The following is a 19732-nucleotide window of genomic DNA, read 5'->3' on the forward strand; positions in this document are numbered from 1 at the left end:
TTTTCTGACAACGCCATTATTGTTCAAGCATTAGAGCACTACTCTCAAACTTTGCCTGCAGAAGTGTACTTAGTCGACCCAGATTTGACAGGATGTTTTAAAGGAGCCTTTAAAGGCTTTAAAACTGAAGTGCTAAAGCAAAGCCTTCACACGTGCTCTAGGTTTAAAGTCCGGACCCCAGAAGCGTAGACTACAGTCCGCCCTTCCAATCGTGTTTCTGACAGTGCATACATGCCTCTCTCTCTTCTCTGGCCCACACTTTCCATCAAAAATATATTAAAAATACATATAGATATCCCAGCAAAACCCTCTGCAGTACTCACAGAGGCTCAAAGACAGTACCTCCAGACAAAGAGAAGTCCATCACAAAACACAAAAGACTTGCCAATTTGGTAATGTTCATTTCCCTAAAATAAACTTCTATTAAGCCAATTAGATTTTCTAAAACACTGACTGAATGACATACAGATAATCTGCTGGTGAACTTTGTTGTTCAGACACATCAAGATTCCAGCTAACACGCACAAGTGCCAGCCCCACACCACTTGCATAACAATGTCCACACATCTTCCAACTAACCCAAGAAGGAGCAGCAGGCTCAAAGCTGAACCAACCAAAAACAGTCCACTACCTTCACTTCCGCTGTCCTGAAGCTCAGGCCCCAGATCTCTGGAATAGCAAAGCTCTTCCAATCTGCAAATGTTGTGCTTCTGGCTCAGTTACGCTCACCAGCTGATCCTCCAAAACCAGACAAAGAGGTAAACAAACACCTTTTAAAGCATATCCCCAAGATTCAAATGAACTCCACAGTTGATACGTACTCCAAAATTAATAGTTATGAGAAACTCATTTCAAAGTCACCATAGTTTAAATTTGATTAAGATTTCTCTCTTGTTAAAGCGCTGCAAGTTGACTTTGTTTCCACTACACTGTATTACGCTTTATATAGCAGCAGCTGCCAAGCTAGTAGATACAACCGGGAGCAAGATTGCAAGACTGGAAGTGAAATGGCCAACAGATACAATCTTCTCAAGGACAACATTATTTTCCACTTCTGCAAGTTTCAATTGAGCAATTGGGACATGTAGAGAAAAACCATTCCAGAAGCCTTACATCTACTCACCTGCAAAAAGTATGCCTTGCCTAGAAGTCTTCATTCTCTCAGCAGGGCACAAAACATTCTTTCTGATGCTGATACTCAGCCTCCCACAAATGTGTGGAAATTCACTTATGGCCGTGGACTTCATTTGCAGGGATACAAATCTGTGCCAAATGATTCATGTTTACTTGGCCAACAATCAAAGACTCTGTTCATTTAGACTGATGAATTTGTGTCCCCTTCCTCCCTCCTTCAAGGAAACCCACTCATACTGGTCAATTCACAAATACTTAAACCACATGAAGCATGCGAGAGATGGGATACAAGTAATAACAGAGGTTCTACGCAACCATTTACAGTAAGGTGAGAATCAAGAAAACCAAACAGATTAACTCCATCAACTGCAGCTATGTAATTTTCTTTTTCTGCACTGCAGAGACAACCAAGTTTTGCTTCACAGCAACAGTCAAATTTTAGTTTATCTTTCTGCACAACATATTCTTGGCCTGCCTGAAAATTAAACAATTGCTTGCATTCCTGGCAAAAGGCAGTTCTTTGAAGTACAGGGCTTGTAGCTGACAAGAATTATATTCCTACTAAAAAAAGTCAAAACAGATGATGCTCTATAGATGCAGCTCTAAGAAGTATGTCTTGGTTGGAAAAATTCAGCGGCTGATTGCCTTCTGGTTATAACTTTGGAGCCAACACCCAACTCCTCTCCATCTAAGAGCTTGGATCCAAAAGTCCACTGCAACTTCTGCAGCTACATCAGATGCTTGTATTCACACATGCAGAACAGTACTGTACTCCTACCTCATACACCCTTGCTGCCAATACTTATCCAGTGAGCCTGATCGGGGCGCCCTTCTTTTTTCCCTTCTAATCAGAAGGGCTCCTCAAATAAGCTGTAGGACTTCTGCTGTCAGGGAATGGACTACTAGCAGGGTTCTCCAAATCTGCCCAACTGCCTGAGGAGACATGTCAAGCAATGCAACTATGCCACTTCACATTCCTGCCATGTATTACATGTAAGTGTTGCTTTCCACACGCATATACAACCAACAGAAGCTACCTAAACAAAAATATATTAGTGGCTACTTAATTTCATCATAATACCTCCCTAATAGTAGTCCACTACTTTCAAAACAACTTCATAGGTCATTATACAAAGCAGAAGGCACTCAGCCCTATTCAGGCTAATTACGAAGTTAGAAAACCGTATTTTCCTTAGCAGATCTAAGACAACAAGGCCCCCTGCAACACTGGTGCCACTCCTTCAGCTGAGCTGACTCTGTATCACTGACACAGAAACCCAGCAAAACACCAAGTGGAAAAGAGATGCAATGGACGTTATATCAAGTGGAGGTGTGCAACATCCACTTTAAGAGAGAAAGTACCAATGCCAAGCTCACCAACCCTAAGATGATGATGGTACATCAGAAAATACAGAGTTTACTGCTGCAGAAAAGTGCAATGCTCCTAAGGACAGGTGCCATTCTTCTGAAAATCTGTCACTGTACTGATCTTGTTTAAGGAAAAAAGCTTTCAGTGCTTGACACTGAAAAGCTATCATACCACTGTCCTTTCTTCTGTTGTAAGGAAGGCGAGGGTGAGAGCACAAATTGCCTTAAATGCTTAGATTTACTTCCTGTCTGCACAAGGTAAAAGTACAGAATGAACCGCTTTATTTCCTTTTCTGAACAACAGACGACGCATCTATGGTAAGAGCACCTGATGAAAAGATTCTTCGATAGCACAGATCAGACAAAAGTCACTGTCCACTTCTTTTAGGGGCATGTCACAACAACTTCTGAGCATTCAGGTTTTTGACAGCTCTCAGAGGGTGTCACAAAAATGCTTTCACTAAGACCTCCAACGTGCAGATTTTTGTTGACATAACTTTAAAGGGTAGCACCGCTACAGAGTATAGGATCCAGCTGACCACGGGCTGTCTCATGAATTACACCCAGAAGACTTACTCCCCCTCTCTATATAATAAGCCAGAACTAACGTGAGCAGAAGATTCTGTGAAAACAGCATCTTTTACCTATGGTTGTTATCCAAACATTGCTTGAAGCAGCTTTGGAAAGAGCTCAAGTTTAAGCTTCTGCTTAACAAGCTACCGCAGCACTGACCAGGGACACTTCATCTGATTGTGACTGATGTTGTAGCTGCAGCTCACAGAGGTGCACCTTGTTAGCAGCGCTCACCTTCCTCATCTTGAGACTAGATTGCTGCAGTGCACCCACTCAGGATGGCTACAATAGAAATCAATTAAACAATAGCAGCTGAGCAGCCAGCATAGACCATCATGACTCCAAACTTGTATACTCTCCCAAACCAGTATGCAGCACTTTGGGATTCATCTCTATCAGATCCCAAGGTGGGGAGGGAGTCCTGTTTTTGCATCTAAAGCAACACATTTTGACCTCTACAGGTCCAAATGGATTTGAGCTGTTTAAAGGAGTATCTTCTCTCGCCGCAATGTAGAAGCTGTAATTAGCACTTATTTTCAACATACATAACTAAAAATAAATGGCAATCTGTATGCACAGCTTATCAAAGGAAGTTGCTACAATATGAAATTCTGGATTTGATATGGAATTGGGTGAAGCTTTTAAGCTTTCAGTGAACTCCTTTTCACAGCTGCTTCACTTTAAAACATGTCAGTCTTTAAAGGCTGAGATGGGCTGCTCAACAAATTCAGGAAGCAGCCAAGTCCCCCCCACCAACCATAGTACTGTAGGAGATGGCTGCCTTGGCACTTAGCTCACAGGTTACAGCTGACCAGAAGTCCTTAAGAGCAAAGATCTTTATGTCCAAGAACAAGGAGGAAAGTCCAGGAAAGTGCTTAATGAGCAAGTCTGTAGAAATTTCTGGAAATCGTGAAGATCTTTTGATTTAAAACAAGAGTCAATAAACCATCTGAAACAAAAAGAGTCCAAGAGCTCCAACAAGAAGGCTGCATGTGTCCTCCAACCACTTTGTGTGTTATTAGCTTGTATACAAATAGCCAACAGAAAATGCTGGAATTCTTCCAGCATAAAGCTCCCACTGCAGGCTTTTTGTGGACATGGACTCCTCACTGATGTTCAGACCCTGCATCGTTCATCTAGGCAGTTCAAGAAGGAGCATGGGGCAGGGGAGCAGTAACAGTCCATAACCCAAATTTCAGAATTAATTATGACGAATTGTGAGGACTACACTTGACATCAATATTGGGAAATAATTTCAGTTCTATCTAAAATTGCACTTGCAGTTGTAATACATCAAAATTAGAGAGCTTTATGGGCAGAAGAGGAAAATCCTTCAGTCAAGGAGGTGGTCTTCAGCTACAGATCTCAAGGAAATACTTTTCTTATCCTCCAATAGATCAAAGCACATAAACACGTGCTGTGTGATACCTACAACCCTATCAAGTTAAGGGATGAAATGGTTTAACAACTTCCAGAACTAGGATGCACGTAGGTACAGAACACAGACATAGAAACCCATTCTGAGTAAGATAAAGGTAAAGAATGTGTAAGATAAGAACTAGAAAATATAAATCAAGTGATAATACAAGAGGAAATCACCTCCAGAAAACAGCACAGGGAAGAAGAAACAGGTAGCTCAATGACAGAAGAAGAAAAGGTTCAGAATAACTCCCATACTAGAGGAAAAAAAAAATCAACATCACAAAAGTAAGACATGGGGGACACAGAGGAAGAATTAATGAGATTATTATTTGCTAGGCTCCATTGGGATGCTTCATTTTTGTATTATTTTTTCTTTTTTTCTGCCCAACTACCCCTAAACAACATAAGTAAAGAGAAAACAGTCAGCCAGGGATAGAATTAGGTAGCACAGCCAGCCGTCAGTCTCATGTTCAGCCTGCGAGGCATGACTGGGTCACCGCAGCACACATGGCCATCAGCAGACCTCAGCTGGACCGATTCCTATTGTTACCATTTTGAAGCAGCGGGCAGGAGGAAAGCCACTCCTGCAGCAGCAGTTAGAAAGCTGGACAGGGCTAGGCACTGCTACACAGCTCTCAGCAGGCTTCTGGAAGGGAGTGCTCTTCCTCTCTCCAGCAAGGAGAGCAGGATGGGCGGCTTCCAGTTTCAGAAACCAATTAGGCAGAAACTGCTATCAAAGCAACAGAGAGGGCCCTACCCTAAGCACGTTGAGAAACAAGGCAGTGCTATCCCAGCCATTGGGCCAGTTTCATCAGTCCCACTTGTTCCTCTCGCTGAAGCTGCCCAGGGTGCTTTTCGAACCTACCTTCCTACAGCTTGACCTAAACAACATCTAGTATTAAACATCTCATTCTGCCTGAAAAGCAGCCAAATCTTTACGCACTGGCTTATGAGCGGAGCAACCAATTCCCAGGCTTTAATCCTTCAAGTGACTGTTTTTAAAAGCACCGCTACACTAACGAGAGATGCATCAGGTTCACACATCAGCAGTTCTACTATGTGCAAATGGAGGGTTCTCATCATACTGTCCTGTTGGAAGAGTATACGGTGCACACACACAAACTAAACAAAAAGTGAATTGAGAAGGAAAACAAACACTTCAACAAAAACCTATCTGGCATTGGTATAACATTCTTCAAGAGAATCCAAAATGAATTACTGCAAGATTGTCCTTTTGATTTTGCAACAAAGATTAGGTGTACAACACGAGAAATAGCTAAAGCAAATTCAGTTACCATCCTCACCCTCTACATTTACAAATTCTGCACAACCTATTACAAAGCCACAATGCTCAAACATGAAGCAAGGAGGTCTTTATGGCAAGTATTAGCCACCAGACTGCTTTAAGTGACACCTTCCAGAAGCTCAAGGAGGGGGAGGGGAGGTGTAAGAAAAACAAAACAAAAAAAAGAATAAATTCCGTAGTCATTAGATGAAAATTTACAAACTAAACTTCAGGAATTCTATTTTTGTAGATATTCTGTGTCACGTTATATGACCATCCTTTATTCCTCAGTATTATTTTTGTCCCATTTGGGAAACAACGTCCATCTGGAGGCAATGAAAGAATACTTAGGTGAAGAACAAAAGAAAGCTTTAAGCTCATACCTCTTCTCTTATGCTATAATCAGCAGGTAGATAGCATCAGCATGTGGAGAACTGCAAGCTTCTGATTTACATATTCATCACCTGATTTTGAAGCAGATTTTTTGCACTATTAGACATTAAGATAACAGCTAAACTCTCACAACCATGATCTTTGCCATACCACGCACTTCCTACGGGCTCAACCTAAGAACACACATTTTCTGTGCGAAGAAAACCTACAAACCCAGCAACGAGGACCTGAACAGAGAACAAGCTACCTGAGAATTATTTGAGCACAAAAATCCATACAGTGGGCAGAAAGAAACACAGAATGATTTCAAAACCACCAAAACATAAATACCAAAAAAAAATAGGCAGATCTCACAGGGACTCTTGATGCTGGTATGTCTTCAAAGAGATACAGAAAGGCCAAAGGATTCCTACTTTTACAGGAACTGTAAATTCTTATCACTACTACAGAGTGCATGGGAAGTCGCCTTCCTCAGAAGCCAGAGGACAAGAACTTGTTGGGAATCCCCTTTCATTCAAGGCTCAGGCTTCTCATCAACTTCTGAGCACAGTCTGATAAGAGGGAAAAGACAATGCCTACTCACCCCTTCCCCCTGCATACCCTGAGCAGAAGAGTGATCACCACACTCCCTGCACTCCAGTTCCCTAACACAAAGTCCAGCAAGCCCTCCTCCATTCCTACATCAATGCTTCCACCTCTTCCTTTGAATCCTTTCTTCTTATAGAACTACCGCCAGGCCCAGTCAGAAGGTGGCCACCAAAGCAAGCAAACCTCACCGCATCATTTCGCATCATTCCAGCACTACTCCAGCCTTACAAATGAGAGCAATGAGGCCGGCATCAAGCAGGTGAGTTTCTGCTTCCTGACGAGCTGGAGAAGGCCTGAACCAAGATGAGGATACAAAAACTGCCTACAGGACTCACAGAACAGCAACCCATCCATTTCCACCTGCTTCACAAGGAATCTTACATCCCACTTTTCACTCAAAAGGGCACAGAATGTCATTAAGTATCAGTCTGAATACACATTCAAATAAGAGAGCCCAGCAAAATCTCTATACATCACACCTGGCTTTTTTTTTTCCCTCTAAGTAGTCAACAGCAGTAATAGATGGCTTGCTACGCCATTTCATAAGGTGCTACTGAAACTCCAGGAAACCAGAAAAATATTACCCTTTTTGGCAACCAGTAGTGCTGTTCTTTTACAAAGGAAAAAAAAAGTCTAAACTTCCTGAACTGTCTTATATGGATGGATTAATTGAAAATATGAACTGCTTTCCCCACAGTCCTTGCATGTGGTTCTCCTGCTTTGTTCTGACATTTTTTTCCAGACAGCAGAAGGACCAGGAGCACATGACTAGAGCGACTGAGGGGAGTGGGGGGGGGGTTATCACAAGTGCGTGTGCTTTATGCTACGGCCTTTGTTTCCCCCTCGGTGTTATATACTTGGGATCAAATCGTATTTGCAAACTTGTTAGTCTGCATCAGTTAGCACCCGCTTCACAGGCAAGCATCTGTCTAGTTTCTGACCTCAAACAAACAGGAAAGGAGCATCAATGACCTTTCAAGAATTGAGCCGCAGAGCTTGAATAAGGCAAATTTAGCTTCGGAGCACGGCAGGGCTAGGTCTGGCTAGCATTAGACAGCCACCTGCAGAAATACCCACCAACAAAACCTGCTTCCTATACCACGCGCACATGAAGTAAATCAATAAATTAAAATGGAGTCATATTTTTCTCCTGTGTGAATTAAGATCTTTAATACACTTTAACCAGATCAAACATAGCCCATATTAGTAGTATAAGGGTATAAAGGGCACTCTGTGTTTTTTGGAGCACAGCAGGCACGCTGATCGTGCAGATACAAGGCAGCTCCAGAACCCCAGCCCAACATTCTCCTCAAGGCTTCAACCGCAGCGGAAGTACATTTCGGTGCAGAAAAACGTCAGAATTTCTGATCTGTCAAAAAGCCCACAACCAGGCACAGCCTCGGCATGAAAAGCCTCAAACACCAAGAAACACACACACGGCAGCGTCAGGTGTGACCACACGCAACATCGAATGGATCAATCAAACCATAACGCCCCATCAAGCGTTCCCGGGTCCCATAAAGACCCTGCCCTCCATTTCCATACGAAAAACAGGAATATTTCTGAAAACAAAGCCCACAGCATGAACTGGCAAAGATTTGTCTGCTAATAGGCACATATTCAAAAAAGGACTTCAGAAATTACTTGCCATTCCAGAGATACAGTTAATTGTTAGTGACCTGGAGCCAGGCCTTTCTCTGGTCATACTGAGAAGCAATGCCCATTCTCCATTCACACAGCATGGCCGAGCCCACCAGCCGCGATGCGAAGGATGGGCATGCATCGAGCACTGCTCAGTTGCAGCATTGCCCGTGAAGAATAAAGCAAAAGCCTCATTCTTAAAAATATTCCCGTCGAGAAAACCTGGAAAAGGCATCCTCGGCTCGAAACAACCACTCACACGCCACAATGAGGATTCTCATTCCCTCCATCGGGGATCGTTGGCAGTCTATCCAACACGCTCTGTAGCCCCCCTCAGACAGAGCCTTTGTAATCCCCCCAACCCCCTCTTCCCTCTTCCTTTCTCCCCAACCGTTTTTGCCCCTTCTCACAGGCCGGGTTACCGGGTGCCCACACCCAACACAGAGACCTGTCCCCACCTCTCCCTCCTTCAGAGGGCAGAAAACACTTGACGAGGACGAACGTCAAGGCCGTACCCGCGTGCCCGTCATTCATCCCCCGCTCCCCAAGGCAAAAAGCAGAAACGGGGCGCGAGGAGACCCCACGAAGGCGAAGCGGCACAGCCATCAGGGACCGAGGGCAGGGCCGGGAGCGGCCTTTTTGTATCCTGGAGGCCCGGCCGAGCCCGCGGCCCACCCAAGATGAACGCGAGGCAGGCGGCGAGGAACGGCCCGATACTCACGGCTGACTTTCATGCTGCCGAAGGCCGACGGTTGCTGCACCGGCTTGCAGGTCTCCGCGAAGGAGGTGGTCCTGGGCCGCCCGGACATGGTCTCCGGCTCCGGCTGCGTCCCGACGGGCTGTCCGCCTCCTCCGCTCTCCTCGGGGCTGGTTGCGGGGCTGTCGGTTGCGGGCTCAACGGGAGGCGAAGGGCGAGCTGTGCCACATGAACCGCCGGCCCCTTCCCCCTCGGGGAAGCCCCGTCCCCTCGCGCTCTCCCCACCGGCCTTGCTCGCGTCTCCTTTCTTCTGTGGCCGCGCTCCTTCTAGCCGCCCGGAGCTCACAGAGCCATCCCCGCGTCGCGCCGCTGTGTCCGAGAGCCGCCTCCGCCCAGCAGCAGCCCCCCGGGCCGGCCGCGAGCAGCGGGGGTGTGCTAGGCCTCGCTGCCCCCACCCTCAGCGCAGTCACATGGGGCGGAGGCTCGCGGCCCGGCTCCTCCGATCCTGCTTCTCTCTTCTCCTTCTCCTCCTCCCTTTCTTTTTTTACCCTTTTTGTCTTTTTTTTTCCTTTTTTTCTTCCTTTTTATTTTTTTTCTCGCCCTCTCCTTGCCCCCTCGCCTCTTGAGGGAGGCGGCGGGACTACTTTTCCCCCGGCGGAAGGATCTCGGAGCTCCTGAATCCGCCGACGGGAGGCGATGCGGCCGAACGCAAGGGGATCCGGCAGTGGCGGCGGGATCCGCGGCGGGAGGAGTGGGGTGAAGCGGCACGGGCGGCCTCGCTCCCTCGCTGGCTGAAGCCTCTCAGTGCGGCGCTGAGGCGGCGGCTCCGGCGCGGCTCCTCATTGCGCCCGCAGGGGCAGCTGGCGACGGCTCAGGCTGGACAGGCTGCAGTGCGGGTGGTGGCCGGTGGCGGCGGTGCGGGCCATGGCGGCGGCGGCGGCTCCCGGCTCCTCCTCAACCGGCTTCAGAGCGCCGGCGGCTCTCACTGCTGCTGCTTCCCCGGGCGTCCGAACCGCATGGGAGCCGTCCGCCCGGCTGAAGCCTCCTGCCGCTCCCTCCTGGCACCGGCTGCCTGCCGCCGGGCTCCCCTCCCCGTTTCTTTTGATCGGTCCCTTTGTCCCCGCTGCTGCCTACGCTGCTTGCCGGGCTCCCGCTGCTGCGCTCTCTGTGTGCGCCAAAGCCGCGCAGCCGCCTATACCGGTCGCCGCCCTACGCTGCGGAACGGCCCTAAGCACCTTCTGTGAATAGCCAGCCGAAGCGCCCGACGCACTCGCTAGCCCCCAGCCCGAGGCCCTCACGGAAACAGCCGAGCCTCGTCGGGACCAATCCTGAGGTCGCTACGGAAATGCCCGTGACGGGTCGTAACCAATCGTCAAGCCCTTACGGGCGCAGCCGAATCTCCCCGACGCGAGGCGGAGGGCCAATCGGAAAGCGCTGCCACCGCCCTAGCAGCGCGGTCGGGCGGCCAATAGGAAGAAGGCTTCTCTTCCGGTTATTACCGGGCCAACCCGAAGGGAGCCGAAGCGGGAGAGCCAATCGCGGGGCGCGCTGTCTCGATTACACAGCCCTGGGACGGTTTCAAGCTGCAGCCCGAGGCGGAGAGCGGGAGCGAGCTGCGATTGGCTCGCGCGACGGAGAGCTCCGATTGGTTGACGGCGATGAGGCGGCCCGAAGACGGCGACCAGCTGCCAGCTTTCGACCAATCCCCAGGCCGGGCCGGCGGCAGCGCCCGCTCCCATTGGGGCATGGCCGTGGCGGGCACCGCCCCGCTCACCTCTCTGACCTCACCGGCTGCGCAGGGCGGGGTTGCGAAGAGAGTGGGCATGCTCGGTCCGGCGGGGCGGGGTGGTTCTCACCCTGCCCGCGCAGTTGAGCGAGGATTGAGGGAGGGTCCGCGTAAGGTGCGCAAAAGCATGGCCTTGAGAATGCTGCAAGATAATATCGTGCTCGTAAACCGCCGGGGGATACGTGATCCTCCTCCGTGTGGAAGCACAAAGCTTTCCCTCGTGGTTCTATTAAGCCGTAAAATGGAAGGCTTTAAACCCCGTCGCACTGGGTGTTAATGGCTTTAAGTCGTGGGGACGTTTGGCTGCAAAAATCCCTGTGCGCAGAATAGAATTGCTTCTTAAAAAAGCAGTTCATCACTGCGTTTGCAATGCTTGAAATCACCTTGAGGTTATGGACAGAAAGGACGCACCTGCAGAAAAGCCGGTTGAGAGGAAGAGGAAGAAGATGAGTACAAAGTTCTCTCAGCTCAGCCGCTGCCAGCAAATAGTAGGAAATCCATTTTATATTAGAGCCACTAAAACGGCCTCGAATCCATGTCTTGGTGCCACCACGAGAGGGTTTTGCTTAGTGCTGGCCTATGTCCAGCCACTGCTGTGACCTCCAGAGGAGCCTGTCCTTCCTTCAGGGCAGCAGCTGGGGCAGGGCAGGAGCTGGAGTGGTGCTCTCCTGTGACCTCAGTGAAATCACTCGTCAGCCCTCAGCAAAAAAAAACGAGTCCCATTTGCTTATACTGGTTTTAAAAAGCACGTTCTTGCCAAACAAAATATCTTGGACTTGCAGCATCACTTTTTGACAGTGTTAGAGTCTAAACAGACTGCTCCTTTCTTTTCAAAGTACCAAAATTCTGCCAGATTATTCCTTCACCTCCCCCCCCCCAGTTGCATTCTAAATGACATTGCTATGTGAGAAAACAAAGATCTGGCCAATGGCAGCTAAAATTTATCCTTTATAACAGCTTTGTTCCAAAGCAGAAAACCAGCTTAGCCTCTCCACACAGCCCTGTTCAGCACTCTGCTCACCCTGAGGTGCTTGATTTGCTAGAAGCTTTTTTCCTGCCTGATAGATGATGAATTATTTTACCTACTACAAAGGACTTTGGATTGTTTACAGTTTGATTCATTGTGAGCTTCCAATGCAGCAGGGAAACTGGAAGGAGTAGACGATCTGAAATGGGAGTTCTCATGTGATACTACCACAACCCACAGCACCCTGCCATACTCATTATACATCAGATGTCCCTGAGACACAGTCTCAAGAAGCTGCCAACATCCAGAATTTTATTTCTGGCCTATTTTACTAGAGCTTCTTCCCCCAGACAATATTAGTCACGGAGGGAATTTGTCCATCATTAGGGCTCCATACTAAGTTAGTTCTCTAAAGAGCAATCTTCCATAATAAAGAGACCATGGAAGGAGGTGGCATCCAGCCTTCCTCTACCTGAAATGCACCAACAGGCCTTCCAGTCATCTTTTAGAGGTGAGCTTAAAATTGGAGCTTTTTTTGGTTTTGAGCACAACGCAAATCTCACTTTCTTATTTACTGATGAAATTCTTTAGACAAGCCGTGTAAATGGTGGCACTGACTAAAGAGAGATAGCCAATCTTTGTGTCTCGACAAAGTGGATGGGCTGAAAAACATCATGAGGAGAAGGAGCTCTTTGTAATAGTGGTAAATAAAAATCAAGCCTGTGTGTAATTTACCCTGCCAGAATCAATGTGAAAAATGTCCTCTTTATGATGAGTCTACGAGTTGGTAACACAAATAGAAAAATCAACTTCAGGCACATGCAAAGAACAAGGCTAATTCTGGAAAATGCTTCATGCTTACGCTCTATCAAAGAAGTCACCCATCCCCCAGTACCAAAACAGTCCACATCAAGCCCCAACCCTCAGTTACTGATACTCCTGCTTTTCTAGAACAGCAACCCTGACTGTCCACTTGGGAATGCACACTACAGATATCCTGGTAGTTCTACTTGCTTTATAGGCAAGCCTGCCCATATTTCTCTGTAATAGTTAAGCAATGAACTCTCTAAACCCTATTTCAGTCATAGTGTCTTCTCATCTAGAATGAAACCACACGCGTATACTTAAACAGTAGGGTTATTATTTATTTGAAGAGACAAAAAGCTATTAACCATCTCCCATTTCTGTTAGTCTTTTCATTATTTCCTCAGCTAGGGCTACTGTCAGAAAAATCATTAACACATAAAGAAGGGCATCTGCTAAGCTCTCATCCTCAGTGTCAAAAATGCACTGAATTAAACTCGTTTGGGGAAGTCATGAGTGAGCTAGTGGCTTTTTTAGATTGAAAGATTCTCTTTTGATAACATTGCAAAGTTCATATTTATTTTTGGCCCTTCTGCTGATGAAGTGACCTCCCTTTAGAATCCGCAAATATAAATAGAATTGACGCTTTAATGATCGGTTTTCACAAGCAAGAATAATCCAGTGTCTTAGGCATTAATATTGTTCCAAATCTGGATGAAAAGGGCAGTTTTACAGCTGCAATGACTTAAAAATCAAAGCGTTCCTGTCACATCCAAGTTCTCAGAGAGGGTGCCTGGAAACATGAAGCATCTGATGGAAATTAGTGAAGTGTTATCTCTCCAAAATGCCATAAGGTGGCAGTGAATTAGAAAATTGGTACTATTTCTGGGAAGAACAAAGCTTTTAAAAGCTCAGTAGCTTTTTTGTTTGTCTAATTTGACTACTTACATTTCATATATCACCATCAAATTCAAATCCAATCACTTTAAGAATACACTGAATAGATCAGCTCCAGCATTCATGAGCAGCCAGTAGACATGTTCCTGGCACAGGGGATTCCTGCTTTTTCTCCTCTTCTTCCTCTTCAGTTAATCAGCAAGAATGTTCTCTGATGCCTTTTTGTTTGCTTATCTTGCAGCTATTGCTGTGTCATTCCAACATCAGCCGTGGTAAGAGGGCAGGAGGGTAGCGTTTTATACTTCTGTTTGGCTGATAAGGGTGAAATCGTTCAAGGTTTCTTTGCACTTTGATACACCAGTGAATGAAACTGATATTGACGGATCTACTGGTTTTGCATCCAATTCCTTAATATTGACAAGTGAATTATAAAAAAAAATAATAGTAATTAATGAGGTAATGTAATGACTTGTCTCTTGGTTAATAGGCATGGGCAGAATCAATGGCTATAGTTGAACTTTTTCTCTATTTTTCTAACAGAAAACCATAGATTTTTTTGACTGCTCAGGCATTAATTATTGGACAATAAATCCTGAAGAGTAGTTTTGATTTTTATCCCAGAACAAAATCCACGTGAATCTGTTTAGAATGTACTGGTTGCATTTATTTTTCTGAACAGGACAGATGCTTTCAGTCCTGAGAACCCAGCGTTTTGCAATGACTTCCTGTCACAAAACGTCATCACCAACAATTGCTTCAGAGACCAGCTGATGTTTTGCTGATCTGGGTGTGCGTGGGTGCACCTAGACCTTTTGGGATGCCAGGTAGATTCACTAGAGTCAATAGAGCCAGGCAATCTGAACAGTGTAATGTAATGAGACACAGAGAGCTTCCATTTCCCAATTTTGCAGCACAGTAGAACAAGCCAAGCTGTCCAGTGAAGGTTCACAGGAACATTGCAACACATGGAAAACACTGGTGACTCACAATGCAGGCTGATGCACCCATCTATGGAAGTCCTCTCCACCGATGCTCTGGAGAGGTTTAAGGTTGCTCCTACTCACTGAGAGAGACATCAGGTTTCACTGTGTGACAGGACACGTTACTCAGCTGAACAGCTTCCCTTGTTCCAGCATTTGTCCAGCCGCACCCCATTCCTAAATAGCTCTGAAAGGACACAGCACGCAGAGCCAGAAAAGCCATGTTGCTCTGATAATCCTTTGACAAGCCCTCAAGACATTTGTTCTCTTGAAATCAAGAGTGATGTCTGTTTCCTCAGCAGTTTGAAATGGTTCAAATCTAGAAAATTACTGGGCTCTTCTCACATTAGATTCACTCCAGCAGCCAAAGATGTTCACCCATCTGCTTTCTATTGTATTTCTCAGTGCTCCAAGCAGTCCTGTCTGTTTCTGCAAAGGGGATACCAACGAGCAGATGGGTCACTCAGCAAAAGATTGTTTTAATCTCAGTAAGGTTATGATTAAAAAAACAGTGCTCATCACTTTATTGGTGGCTCTCTGAACTACAGAATTGGTAGAAGGGTCCACCCATGCCCCACACTCACTGTTTTCCCACCTCCTCATCCAACCTCCAGCCTAGCTGTCCAAATACAAAGAATTACAGACAGCCTGCAATCCAGTTAGGAAAATCTCATGGCTGTGGGAAGCCTTGGCTTGATAACACATGGATCCAGGCACAGACCTCCAGTGAGTGGCACAGGGTGACTGGGGTGCTGACCTTCCTATGAGAGCTCTCTGCAGGCTGAGGTTACCATCTGTAGCTGCAATGAAATGTTCACCCAGCCATTGCTGTTCTAGCTGCCCTTACCCTAGCTGAAAATAATAGCATGAGTGGAAGAAAGAAAATTCCTCTTGGCGGGCTACAGGCACTCTTGATGCCACAAGACAGACTGTGGGAAGTTGGATGCATCTATGTCTGCATAAGGAGTGGTCCCTCTGCACTGTACTTTGCGCAATATATAACAGCACAGTGATACACAACACATAGCAAAATGGTGGAAGAGGGCTATGAGGAAGACTTGGTCATTCTATACATCAGCCATAGCAGCAAGCTCTCAATATTGTTGCATGTACTTCCTGGGCTCTGAGGTCTTTTGATTTGCAGCCCACATTAAAAGTGGTGGTTGTCCTCAGTTTTGTTCTATTTTAAAAGGTGACAGAATGGAGAGTGAGCAGAACCCGTGAGAAAATGCATAGATAATTGCGAAGTGGCTGAAACTGCAACAGTATTTCCATTTTGCTCACTGAGTTTTTGCCAAGCAGTCTAATTAATTTAATGATCCCTGTCCCTGGCTGCTCACTAATGACCATTGCACACTACTTCCTTCGTATTTGGCTTGCAAATAGTTACTAATTGTCGCTGCGCCTTGCATTGTATGTCTGGTGTTGACAGCTGTTGTGGGCCTGAAATGAGGACAGATGTTCCTAAAGGAGAGTTCCCTCCCAGATCTCTAAAACACCTGGAAAAGCATAGAGTTTAATTGTGTTGCTGAGCATAAAAACTTAGCAGGTACATGCACAGGGTAAAGGGAAGGGGTCTGCAAACATAAAGCTTAAGAGTAGGCTCTGGAATAAGATCAGAAGAGGCTCACTGCTGTGTCTGTAAAACATTGGATTTTTGCCATTAAAAAAAATACCCATTTCCCCTACTTCCACACTGACTGCTTGACACAGCAAAGTCTTTTACTCCCTTCACAACAGAGCACACCTCCTAATTTGATCAGGAAAACAGCCTGTATTGCTTTTGCTTCATCTTATTAGACACAGTCTAAAAGTCTGTTCTTCAAGAAGGGGCTCATGATCAGGCAACAGATCTAACAGGCTTGGAACAAGAAGCCAGCAGCATGTAAACACCAAAAAGTCTTAGAAATCAATAGAAACAATTGCAATCCTTAAAAAAATAATAACCCAGAATCTCATTTCCTCCTGAACATTTTGTAACTGAGATTGTTACCAGCAACCTTTTTTTCCCCCCTCTGTTTGTTTAGTGTATTTTGTAGCACTGAGCGTACAGGCCATTGTTTTGCTAAGGGCCAGCAATGCTTATCTCCTGATCTCGCCCAGTTGGCTGGCTGCTCTGCGAGACTTGGATGAGCTCTTGTCTCAGACCCAGCGAGAGGCTGCAAACCAGCAGGAGCAGAGCTGTACTCAACAGGCAGCAATGAGCAAGCACGTAAGGACACGGAAAGGAAATGGCTGCTCAAGCAAGGTTAGCGTGACTGGAGCAGCAGTCACTCCAAAAGAACCCTGAGAAAAGAGCCTACAAGCAGAAAAACCCTGGTGGGATTAACAATGCCTTTCTATAAAGGAGTCGTTTCAGGACAACTGACTTAAGGGAAGTGCTACAGTTACTTACTTTTAATTAGACTGGATTCAAGCCATATCTAGCTGATGATGCCATTTTGAGTTCACAGGGACCGTCCCACCGCCTCGTGGTGCAGAAGCAAGAGGACAACACAATTAATGGGAGTGATTGAACTTTTAAAAGCAGCAGAAGGAAATTGTTTTAAATGGAGCAGTAATTGTACAGGCTGGGATATTTTTCTTATCACTGGAAGGTGAAAGATGCCTCCAGGAGCGTTTCAAGTTCCCAAGTGGGGTTGCTTTCGAAGTTCGTGGGGAGGAGACTCATTTCTCCACAGCTAGTAAGGGAGTCCTGGGGTAAGAAACCTCCCATTAGGTGACAGAAGATAGTCACTGTCTATAGCCAGGCTATGAAATCACTGGTACAGGATACCACAGGTACAGAAAAGCTGGTAGAATCTGGACAAGTACTAAGTAATACTCACCTCAGAAGGAGGTAATGTTAAAAGTATTTTTTTTTTTTATGTGTGATGTGAAATCTGCTGTTTGAACACAGTCTTCCAACTCTACAGAAATGGCTATACACCCACTTTCCAATTATGGTAAGATTTATAAAACACGCTCAAATATCTTGCCCTGATCACAGTCAAACAAGATAGTGGACTCCAAATGAAGGCCTGAGCAATCTGATATTCCGGGATGACCTCCTCTGAGCTCATGTGTGACTCATTCTGACAAGATCAAGCAAAAGCAGCAGGAGGCCTGTGTAGGTGAACAAGAAGCCCCTGACTGAACTCTGGAATGAAAAGGAAGTGCACTGAAGGCAAAAGCAAGGTGAAGTGACCCAGGAAGAAGCTTTGACTTGAGACACTGCCTTTTGGCAATCCCAGATCCCTGAGGAGTGGGCTGTACGTGCTGAAGAAGCTGAGTGATATCACTGTGAGGCCATGCTTTGAAAGATCATGGCGATCAAGAGAGGTTCCTGAGGTCTGGAGGCATATGGATTGACACAGAATTGTAGAACATCTTGAGTTGGAAAGGACCAAAAAAGGTCAGCGAATCCAACTTCTGGCTCCACACAGCACCACCCAGAATCCAAATCCTACCTCTGAGAGGTATCCTTGAACTCCAGCAGCTTGGGACCAATCCCACTGCCCTGGGGAGCCTGTTCCTGGGTCCTACCATTCACTGGTGAAGAACATTTTCATAATCCCCAACCTGACCCTCTGATGATGCAGCTCCACATCACTCCTGTCTTCAGGATGGGCAAGAAGGAGGAACCAGGGAACAACAGGCTGGTCAGCCTCACCTTAATTACTGAAAAGGTAATGAAGCAACAACTAATGGAATCCATTTCTGGACTCATGAAGAGCAAAGAAGGTGACTGGGAGCAGCCAGCATGGATTTACAAAGGTAAAGACAGGCTCAGTCAACCTGACAGTCTTCTACAATGAATTGACTGGCCTGGTAGATGGTTGGAGAACTGTGGATGACATTTACTTCAAATTTAGTAGGTCTTTTTACACTGTCTCCCTTAACACCCCTATACATTACTCAGTGAAGTATGGGTTAGATTAGTGAACAGTGGGGTGGGTCAAAAAGTGTATGAATGTCCAGACCCAGGGCATCATAAGTAGCACAAAGTCCAGCTGGAGGACGATCATTAGTCATGTGTATGAGGGGTCAGTATTAGGTCTTTTACTGTTCAAGAGTTACAGTAAAGATCTGAATGATGGGACAGAGTACACCTGCAACAGTTTTGTACATTTTTACAAAGCTGGGAGGAGGTGCAGGCTGCCATTCAGAAGGAGCTCAGCAGGCTGGGATATTGAGCAGAGAGCAACCTATGAAGTTCAAGAGTCCTGTGCCTGAGGAGGAACAACTCCATGCCCAAATATATACCAGGCACCAGCAGTTCTTGAAGGAAGCTCTGCAGAAGGAGACCTTGAGTTGAGGTCCCCGTGAACATCCAGCAGCACTCCTATTCAAGGAAGTAGGCCCTATATGGTGTTGATTTTTATGCATTTTGTTAAACTCTTATTTTTCCTTGAGGTAATTACAGGTATTACTGATATTATTAGCTTTACAGAGTACATATGGCTCTGAGGATGAGGTGATTACAAGGAATCTTGAACTTAATAAAACAGACAGAAGAACTGTTCTTAAATTACAAGGTTTGGGGATCATCACTCAAGGCTGAGATTTGATACACATACTTTCAGATGAATAAGCAAAGGGTGGGCAGATGGAGGCTGGCAGAGCACACGGGGCAAGGTCAGATGAAAAGCAGGAGATGAGTGACTTATGACAGCCAGAGCTGAGTACTGCACAAAAGAATTTCAGTTGGGTTTCCCAGACTATGACAACCAATGCAATACGGGCTGGCTAGCTGTGTAGTGGAAGCAGTAAAGCACTAAGTCTGTATCAAGATGTGGCACCAAACAGGGGCAGTTAAGTCAGAGGCAGTATTTTCAAGCTGAACACACAGAAAATAGAGAAAATGCAATTAATGACTGACTGTGAAAAGTCTGATTTATATGGCCACCCCGGAACTCAGAAGCAAAGGCAGTTCTCCAGGGCAGCAGTGAGCAAGCCGAACCACAAACAAGTCCTTTCTCCTGCTCAGCTCCCAGTCTCCTTCACAGCATGGTCCTGGTTTATTTTATGCACTGAGGCAGGATCCCATTAAGAAAAAGTATGCGATCATGTCATTAAAGTCTGCCTCAAAAGAGAAGATTAAAGAAACATTTGTCAAGAATGGTCCAGGAATAATTGGCCCTGCCTCAGGGCAAAGAGATGGGCTGGAATCCCCAGCTGGCTCCTTCAGGTCCCTTCCAGGGCTGTTTTCCACAAA

At 46.1% G+C, this 19732-nt stretch overlaps 1 protein-coding gene across 1 annotated transcript in view; it reads right to left on the reverse strand.

Moving 5' to 3' along the window:
* Positions 1–10463, reverse strand: part of GSK3B (glycogen synthase kinase 3 beta) — a 135951-nt gene extending 125488 nt beyond the window's left edge. Inside the window, exon 1 of the mRNA XM_065742125.1 lies at positions 9126–10463. Coding sequence (XP_065598197.1) covers positions 9126–9213 — 88 coding nt within the window. The 5' untranslated portion in view covers positions 9214–10463. The remainder of the gene's footprint in view (positions 1–9125) is intronic.
* Between the last annotated feature and the right edge of the window lie 9269 nt (positions 10464–19732).

Source organism: Cyrtonyx montezumae, unplaced genomic scaffold (assembly GCF_038088225.1).
Source record: "Cyrtonyx montezumae isolate F1298 unplaced genomic scaffold, pur_monq_1.0 scaffold_3, whole genome shotgun sequence".
Lineage (NCBI taxonomy): Eukaryota > Metazoa > Chordata > Aves > Galliformes > Odontophoridae > Cyrtonyx > Cyrtonyx montezumae.